The sequence below is a fragment of the Grammomys surdaster genome, unplaced genomic scaffold (genome assembly GCF_004785775.1).
Source record: "Grammomys surdaster isolate TR1022 unplaced genomic scaffold, NIH_TR_1.0 137, whole genome shotgun sequence".
NCBI classification, from domain to species: Eukaryota; Metazoa; Chordata; class Mammalia; order Rodentia; family Muridae; genus Grammomys; species Grammomys surdaster.
The window spans coordinates 764,708-774,820 of NW_021604595.1; the positions used below are offsets into that span (position 1 = coordinate 764,708).

The window sequence follows — 10,113 nt, forward strand, 5'->3', positions numbered from 1 at the left end:
GGACTACGTGGGCTTGTGCTCACACACACAGGCGCTCACTGACTGAGCACAGACTGAGAGACACACTGGCTTGGAAAACATTAATCCCAGTAAGTTAGTCAAGTAAAGAGTTCAGGAACTGTGTGTAGGCAAGAAGAGACTTTATGGGGCTGGCAAGATGGCTCAGAGGAGGAAAATTTTTGCAGTACAAGCCCTGGCCTAGGTGCCAGTCCCAGAACTCACAGTGTAAGGAGGGAACTAACTCCCAAACACTGTCCACTGACCTCCACATATGTGCCTTAACATGTATACACCCAAATAATAATAAAATTTAAAACATATATATAGCCATTACAGAATAAGCAGAGAAGTCACTAAACAAACAGTAACAGCCAGGCATGTTTGTGTGACCATGGTTCCAGGACTTGAGAGGCAGACAGGAAGAGAAAGTTTGCAGTCAGTCTGGGCCACATGAGACCCAATCTCAAAAACAGTTAAATGGGCTGGCAAGATGGTTCAGTGGGTAAACCCGAGTTCAACCTCAGAACCCAAGCAAAAAAACTGTAATTCTAGCACTTCTGTGACAAGATGGAAGGCAGAAACAAGAGACCCTCCCAGACACTTGCAATCCAGCTTGACTACACTAAGCTTCTGGCAGAAACAAGAGCAGCAAGGCAGAGAAGTGACTCCTGAAAGTAGTCCTTTGGCTTCCTCACTCATTAGGTTTGCACAATGCACACATACACACATGTAAATAATATATTAATTAATAATGGTAACAATTAAAAGGAGTTAGAGATAGAATAAGAGGACAGATGACCAGTATATGTTATATATTTATATATGAAGCTATCGAAGAACAAATTTTAAAACCCTTTTATCTTCTGAAAAAAAAAAAAAAACTGTTATGGAATGGGTGTTTTGCCTGTACATGGGCCTGCACACCTCATACACATATCCACACAGATACAAACACAACATCATTTAATAAATATTTTAATAACTAAATAAATGTATAGTTGAAAAACAACTCAAATGAAGATTAACTACAAAGGTCTGTATTTCTTCTGTTGAGTAAACAAAGGAGATAAGCCGTAACTGTTAGAATAAATTCCAGGATACCCACATCTACACACACCAGGACTGTCAAAGCCTAAGACAGGAACTGGGTGTAGTACATGCTTACACTCCGAGGAGGTGGAGGAGGAGGTGGAAATGCTCCCCAGCTACTGATGAATTCAAAGCCAACACAGGCTACACTAGACCCTCACTAGACCCTCCCTGCCTTTAAAAAGCAAAAGAAGGTAAGGGAGAAAGATAAAGGAGAGAGAGAGAGGGAGGGAGGGAAGAGGGAGAAGAAAGAAGGAATCCTGTAACATTGAATCAGTAATAAAAAAAAAAGCTTCCAACACAAAAAACTAAGTAACTGGGGCTGGAGAGACAGCTCAGAGGCTTCCAGAGGACCCGAGTTCAGTTCCCAACACCCACATGGAAGCTCACAACCATCTGTAAACACTGTCCCTGAGGACCTGGACACTCTTGCATAGACATTCAGGCAGAACACCAATGCCCATCAACATAAATCTTTAATAAGAAAAATGAAACACAGTAATCAAAGTAGTGTGGCACTGGCATGAAGACAAATATACCAATTAAAAAAGGAACAGAGAGGAGCCAAACATCTTCAACAAGGGTGCTAGGACCAGCGCTTAGAGAAAAGGACAGTCACAGGAACTGAAAAAACCAGATACCTAACTATATGCAAAAAGAATAAAATTGGACACTCAACACCATACACAAAAATTAAATGAAAATAGCTAAGATCTAAAATTACAAATGAAACTTCCAGAAGAAACTGAGAAGGCTCCCTCCCCTGGATTCAGCAGTGACTGCTTGGCTAAAACATCAAGACACAAACAACAAGGAAAAAGAAATTAGCTCAACATAATTAAACATTTTTATGCAAAAAGGGCACTCCCACAAAGAAAAACAAGAGAAGCACCTGCAAATCACTTCTAAGGCATCAACAAGCCAAGCACTGCAACTGGGCCATAAGGTAAGTGAGAAAGAGTGTCAGGAAAATAAAGGCTGCAGGAAAGTGGATGGAAATGAAAACCCTGTGAGGCTCAAGCTCAGAGAGCCAACAACCCAGCTCTGTCACATGCAGAGCCTCTCTAACCTCTACCTCTGTGTATGATGTAGGGATATGTTTAAAGGCCAGAGATCTAGAGCAAAGCCACGAGGTGGGAGGTGGGAGGATGGGGGGTGGGAGGTAGGGTGGGTAGGTGGGTTTCAAGGGAGAAGGGGGTAGGGAGGACGAGGGTTTAGCTCAGGTGGTAGGTGCTTGCCTAGCATGCATTAAACTTGGCACTTAGTGGCCAGCACTGCATAAACAGTTTGATCCACAGATTTCTCATATGGTGGAATCAAAGAACCAACCACAAGTTGTCCTCTGACCTCCTCGCACACACATACCCACTTGTATACAAACATCCACAAATAAATTATAATCAAAAAGATTAAAACTCTTAAAATAATAAAGTCAATATGAGCTGCTTATGGAATGAAAAGAGGATTCTCAGCAATTCCTTTTCATCTTGTGAAAACTCCAAGTGGCTTCCCCTCAGGCCCAGACGCCCTGCCCTGCCCTCTTGCACTAGACTCTAATCTCACCTTGAGGTGCTGGTGCATGCAGTATCGGCACACCTTGTGCTTCAGCTCATGGGTAACATCATTTGAGAAAGGGATAAACCCACATTTTGGCTGTAAGAGAAAAAAATGTTCAGGAAGAAATCGCATACTTCTACACACACACACACACACACACACACACACACACGAGATAGAGAAGAACAACTATCAGATAGAAATATCCCCAGAAATTGTGCTTTCAACTTTCTACATCACGGTCTACACCTCTGTCTCCAGGGGACAGCACTCTCACTGAGAGGACTGGTGGAGTTCTGCTCAGCTTACAGGAGTGTAACACAGAGCAGCTTTGTATTCTCACTGGCAGACTGGAGGGAGTAGAGATGGGTCCAGGGCTTCCAGCTCTAAGAAGAACAACCATTGTTCCCACTGCCATTAATGTATGGCCTGCAGAGCGCCCATCTGATAGTTGCTAGGTTTCCAGAATGTCAGGGATCCCAGCTGCCTTCTAAAATCTGCAAGCTGTCAGCATACACTGCCTGAGCTTAGCATTCTGGACAATGTAGCTGGAGAGACAGAATGTCCAGCCTTCAAGGATCACAAGACCCAAGCACTTGGGCCAAGGGATGCCTCGGGGGTCATCACCTTTCAGAAGAAAGGAAGAGAAGTTTAATGGTCCTGTGGGGTTTGGGGGCTGGGGATGGGGATGGGGTGGCTTCTAAGGCAATTGGCCAACTACTGAACATAGGTAGCTGAAGTAAGGGAGTCTTGGTCTAAGATCTAGAACTCTTGGGGCAGTTCACAGGGACTTCTGTAGGACACACAGGTGTCTGTGCCCCTGAGAAAGTCCTCCTGCACAGGAAGCCGTCTCTAGTCAGAAGATACCCTAGGATTGGATCTTCAATGCAGGAAGCAGCAAGCACATGGCCAAGGCTGAGGTTTTGAGATACATCCTGTACAGAAGGGTACCCAACATGCTTCTTTCTGGTTCCCTTAAGCAAAGTTTTACCAGCCCAGGTGTGTGGGCTGGCTTCCCCAGTGTTAACACCCAAGAAGGAACCTAATATAGTACCTAGAAGCTATGAAACGGGCTAGAGCACACAGGACACTCAGGGAAGTCGTGGAAAAGAAGCTAGCTGAGCTTCAGAGAAAGGCCAAACACATATTCAAAGCAGGGCCAGGGAGACTCACTGCCTGACAGCAACCTTTCCCTTTACCTGTAGTGCCATCCCACCAAGGATGAAAACTCACCTTAATCTCTACACACAGAATTGGCCGGTGCTCTGCAAAGTGGAAGGTCTGAAGTCTGGTTAAATTGGGAAGGCACATAGCATAACCACTGAGTGTGTCCAGGTCCTTGTCACAACGGGACTCTGGAAGACAGAGCAAGAATCACACCTGAGAGTTCAAGATAAGAGATAGCCAGCCCTGTAATACTAGAATCCCAGGGGATGTGGGGGTGGGGGGGAGACGACAAGATAGCCTCGGGCAGGCAGCAGTTGGAAGTGGGAAGGCTAGGTAGGACATATAATCAGGCTACATGCAGCCATCACTACAGGATGAAAACCTGGGTCAACCAGTGGGAGGTCAGCCTTGTCAAGCTCTAACCCTTGACACAAAGGCTTAGAAAGCTTCCTGGAGGTATATGCCGTCACATACAGTCACTGTAGGAGGGACATCTCGACCCTCCTGAACCCGTAACTCTTCAATTGGCAGACGTCATCTTTACCTCCCACTGTATAAACCCTAACCACGTAACTGAGATCTAAGGTCCTTTTAGCCAGTCTTTAAACCTGAGCATGATCTTGGGGAACTTTAAAATGTGCAATATGTATCAGAAGTGAGAAAAGTCTTGGAAATGGTGGCCAATTCCACCACTCTCTTTGCCCAGAACAGGGAAAAGAAATGTACTACAGCCCCTTCCTTTCTTCCTTCCTTTCAATTCTTGATTCTTTGTGTTCCCACATCACCTCAACATGCTCTGCCAGAAGCGTGCTCTTGGCTCCAAGGGACCAGCTTCCCTTCCAAAAACCAAACTTATTCCAACAGTCATTACAAAGGGTAATAGAGTTCTTGTAACTGTGAATTATCACACTTTTTTTCCCCCTGAGAAAAAATTCCGTGTAGCCCTGGCTGTCCTGAAACTCACTCTATAGACCAGGATGACCTTGAACTCAGAGATCTGCATGCCTCTGCCACGCCACCAATTTATCAAAAGTCACCACTGCCCATCATGGGAAGTGTCAAATTTTCAGCTGAGATTATGAAATGAAATGGAGATGCTGAGCACCTGTGGATGAGCATAGAGCTGAGACGGGCCTCTGTCTGTCTTTGTGGACTTGACCACTGAGCCCAGTGGTGTCCTGCCCTCTCCACCTCTCCTGCTTCTGCCCCAGACAGACCCCAGCGTCCTATTCCATTTTCTGAATCAATCAGAAAGGATTTCATTGTAGAGAATTCTATAGCATTATTGCCTGGTACTGTCGATCATGATACATTTTTGAAACCAACACATGGACATTACATGCTTGATCATAAAGAAAAAAAGCTTTAATCTGGTTCTTGCCATCAAAACCACCAGCAAGCACAAGAAAAGAAACCACAGGGATGGGGACAAAGCCTCTGGCCACAATACTGTTACAAAATGCCTGTACCTAACCTGGATTGAACACTTCAAAGACTTTTAAAATTGCAAACAAGCCAACCATGGTGGTGTATGCCTTTAATCACAACACTTGGGAAACAGAAGCAGACAGGTATCTGGGCATGCAAGACCAGCTGGTCTACACATCAAGTCCAAGCCAGCCAGGGATACAGAGAGAGACCTGTCCAAAAATAAATAAATAATACAAACAGTGTTTTACACCCTTACCTGGTCTTTCACACTGTATCTTTAAACACAGTTGTTTCACAAACTCTAAAGGCAGCTGAACGACTTCCTGAAAGAAAACACACATAACATACAGATTTCACAACGTCCTGAAAACTGGTAATGCTCCAGAACTATTCACAGTCACAGTTAAAATGGTGAAGTTCACAGTATGTTTCATAGTAAAATACTATAGTTTAAAAAACTCTGTATGCCAGTTTGGCATTAAGAGCTGGTCTATTATTTTCGGAACACGTAGAGGTTACACAGAAGCAAGAACACTTCAATGCACTAAAAGCAGCTGGCTCTCCTCAGAGCCAGCCAGAACCCACGACACCAGGGACCAGCCATGCCACCAGCATCTCTTGTCACACCCTTTCCTGGTCCTGCAGCATCTACAGACATAGAACAAGGACACAGAAATCCAGCCAGATGGCCAGCAAGCTGCACCCACTGAGCAGCAGCTCAAGCTCTGACGACACTGGGCACACATGCCTGGTGCTCTCACTCCCTCAGCTGTTTATTTGCAACTTTCTATGCAAAGGAAATCTGCATCAATGTAAACCATGTTCCTCACTGTTATCCCTGCCCTATGGTCCCAATGTGACAGAATTGAGTCTTCAGAAAAAGTTCCTACATGACAAAGGAAGCCTGCCTAGGACAAAAATGCTGGGATTTTGCCTCAGGAAGACCCAGCTCTCCTTAGCCATCTAGTCTTGATCAAAGACTCCCACTCAGCCTCGCTTGCCAGGGCTGGAAGATACAGTTCCCAGCAGACAATACCTCTGACAATCTTTCTCCAAGAAGACATGGATAGGTACCAACACTAGTCAATGGATATATGCTGTGTGAAAAGTGCAGGAATGCTCCTGAGAGGTCACACTTGACCTCCAAACATCCCCAACCCTAGACACTGTGGAAGACAGACTACAAAGTCAGCAGCCAAGGAAAGGTAAAGTGGAGAAGTTCAAAGTCCCAAACTCAAGAAGACAAGTCAGGTCAGACAGGTAAGCCAAGGGACATCCCTAATCTAGTCCCTCCCCGACACAGGCAAGCTATGAGGCAAGCTACAGTAAATCCCAAACAGAAGCAATGTTAATGGCTTCCCAAACCTTTCTTCTACGGCCCTCAGTGAGTATCATCCACAGCAACTCACACCCGTACTCGCATCCACAGGCCTCCTCCATGAGGAGCCTCCAGGAATGGGCCCACATTGATTCTTAAACCACAGGAACACAGGGCAAAGCTACCCTTCAGTTCAAGGATAGCATATGAGGTTCTCACTGGAGAACTTCACTACTCAGGCACCACATGGCACAGCAGGTGAGGAAAGCCTGACAATTCTCACTGCACAAGAGTTATCACTGAGATGTCGGAACTGAGCACAGAACTGTATGTCAACTGAGATCAGAATAAACAGCACTTACCCCACAATGAACATAGTTCTCTCCCAAAAAGTCTTTCATGACATTTTTGCCGAAGTCCACTATGTTCTGCAGATGCTGAAGTATCTCTTCTGAGGTCTGGAAGAGGCAAGCACAGGACAGCTTCAGGATGGACCTCCAGCCAGGGCTCCTAGTAGCCCCTCACTTCCAGAAGCCTAGCTCAGGACAGACTAAGCTCATCCCATGTACCCCACACACCTCTGGAGAACCCGTACCCAGAAATGTTCTACACAATCAAAGTATGTGCAGATATCCCACAGCTCCTACAATCGGATCTTGTCATAGCTTAGCCTGACAGAAATTCCCAGAACACACACAGTAGCCCTGTACAGCTATGTCATAGCTTCTGATTTTAAAAAAAAAAACAAAAACAAAAACAAAAAAAAAAAAAGAAAGAAAATCTTGAGAACAGAAGGATGAGTACATGAATACATGAGTCCCCACCAGGAAGACACTGCCCAAGAAGGCCTGGTAGGGCATCCACTGAGGTGGGGTGCATGTACACTGCAGCCACTGGCCAAGGACAAGCAAGGACAAAGAAGATGAAGCACCCAAGATACATCTGACAAAAAGAGGACACCTTGGGTCATTTCTCTTCATCAGCTGAGGTGGACCCATAGGATACCTGGGCCCCACCCTATCCCCTCTGCCTGCTCAACCCAGCTTGGATTCTCAGACTTCTGCCCAGTTAAGGCAACATTCCTGCTGGGAAACAAGGCCCAAGGGCCCCTATCACCTCTACCACCAATGTCCCATAGCTGCCTCTGCTCTCAGATGATATAATGACTTCCTGAAAGAATTCCACCTTCCCCCACTATGAGGTTCTTGCCCTCAAAAGCCAGGGCATCCTCATATGGCTCTCAGGCAGCTGGCCATGTACAGAAACAAGACAGGCCAAATGTCTCAGCCTCCCTCACACCGTGTGCTGGAACAACAGGAACAGATAAAAGGCTGTGGCCACAGGAGCCTCCAACACTCAGTATCTACCTGAGATTTACCAGAAAGCAATACCTCAACTTGGGTAAACAGGGTGGAAGCAAGTCTTCATGGAGGGTCCATAGGCTGTTCCTGGATGACTTACCCTCTGCTCTACCAGATATTGTCCACTGTGATTTTAGCATTAACAAATCATCTACCCAGGGTGACACACTGTATTTTATACACACAATTCTGCCGAGGCAACTAAGGAACTCATCAAGTTGAAACCTGGTCCTGGGATCCCAAGCAGAGCAGACAGACCTACCATAGAGTGACACACAGTGACAGAGAAGACCTCCTAGGTCTCACACATCAGGAATGGGGACCCACTGCATCCCACATTGAATGAGTACATCATACTTAAATTTCTACAATTAACATTAATATTTATGCACTGGAAGGCTTAGGATATAGGATAAACCCTAGAGATAGAACATTTCCCTATCCTGGGCAAAGCGCAATTTTCAATCTCTAGCACCACAAAGCACACATACACACTCCTGGAAAACATCCAGATCTTCTTAAGGATGTAACAACAATAGCCAGCCCACCAACCTTACCTTCTTCTTATTTGGAGGAAACTTCAGAAAACGTAGAACTACACAGCGCTGTTGGAAAAATAAAACAAAGTATGATCAATACTGGCCTAACACTCAGGCATAAGGGTCAGCAGTTGTGGAGAAAGGGTCAGGGCAGCATGGAAGAGACTTAGTAGGGATCACTTTCAGAAAGCTTGCACCACAAGGCAGCCAGGAAAATCTGTAGCCTTTGACCCAGCCCACTCATTCCTACATATTTATCTTAAAGAAATAGGGAAGCTCAAAGAAGTCATTATCCAGGGGCTGGTGAGATGGTTCAGAGGTTAAGAGCACTGGCTGTTCTTCGAGTAGACCTGGAATTGAGTCCCAGCACCCACATGGCAGTACTAGTTATGCAAATGGAGTACAAGCAAGCTGCCACAATGCCATGGGACAGGAGATGCACTGGGGTAATATATGCTCAGGTATAAGTGCGGGGGCTCTAAATGGCCACAAGAACACACTGAACTCCCAACAGCTGGAGCACAGGCAGCTGTGAGCTGCCCATGCTGAGAGCTAGCAAGTGAACTCGGGTCCTCTGGAAAAGCAAGCATACACAATCTTAACCTATGAACCATTCCTCCAACCCTCCTAGTTTGTCTTTTTTAAACAGGCTCTCACTATATAGACTGGGCTAACTTCAAATTCATCATCTTCCTGTTCCTACCTCCCAAGCACTGGGATCATAGTTGTGTGCCACTAAACCCAACTCATTTTACATTCACTAAATCAATTTCTAGCAAGACCTTGTTTCCAAAAAAGGGACAGAATTTCTTTAAGCACAAATTGTTAAGTGAAGCATGCATACAATCTCTTTAGACGACGAGCTCTCAAAGGACATCATGACAAGTTCAATACCATTTCCAGATTCAACAACCACAGTTTTGGGTTTTCTTTTTCTTTCCTTTCTTTTTTAGCAATCTCACTTCAGAACACAGAATGTAACCCAGGCTGCCCTCATGGTATTTCTGTCTCAGCCTCCTAAAGCTGAGAATTGAGTTCCCAGCCAACCTGGACTGCATAGCAAGAACCTATTTCAAATACATGCAAACAAGCTGGGTGTGCTGACGGATGTGTGTAATCCCAGCAGAAGGAAGGCTGAGGCAAGGACTTTCACGACCTCCAAGCTGACCCAGGTTACATGCAGAAACCCTGTCTCAAAAATGGCTTTTAAAAGGGGCTGGAGCCAGGCAGTGGTGGCGCACAAGCCTTTAATCCCAGCACTTGGGAGGCAGAGACAGGCGGATTTCTGAGTTCAAGGCCAGCCTGGTCTACAGAGTGAGTTCCAGGACAACCAGGGCTACACAGAGAAACCCTGTCTCAAAAAACCAAAACTCAAAAAAAAAAAAAGGTAGGGCTGGAAGGATAACTCAGAGGTTAAGAGTGTATACTGCTTTTGCGAAGGACCCAGATTCAATTTTTAGAACCCAAATGGCAGCTTATCTGTAATTACATCCATCAACCATGTATACCTACAATTCCAGGGGATCTAACATACTCCTCAAGCTTCTGAGGTCTTGTACATGGTACAAAGACATAAACACAAGCAAAACACATGCACACATATAAATAAATAAATAAATAAATAAATAAATAAATAAATAAATAAATAAAT

At 45.1% G+C, this 10,113-nt stretch overlaps 1 protein-coding gene across 1 annotated transcript in view; it reads right to left on the reverse strand.

The window, feature by feature from the left end:
- Positions 1 to 10,113, reverse strand: part of Ippk (inositol-pentakisphosphate 2-kinase) — a 41,397-nt gene that overhangs the window by 22,976 nt on the left and 8,308 nt on the right. The window contains exons 2-6 of the mRNA XM_028763167.1: positions 8,481 to 8,528; positions 6,925 to 7,020; positions 5,501 to 5,567; positions 3,880 to 4,001; positions 2,653 to 2,742 (exon numbers count right to left, since the gene is read on the reverse strand). Coding sequence (XP_028619000.1) covers positions 2,653 to 2,742; positions 3,880 to 4,001; positions 5,501 to 5,567; positions 6,925 to 7,020; positions 8,481 to 8,528 — 423 coding nt within the window. The remainder of the gene's footprint in view (positions 1 to 2,652; positions 2,743 to 3,879; positions 4,002 to 5,500; positions 5,568 to 6,924; positions 7,021 to 8,480; positions 8,529 to 10,113) is intronic.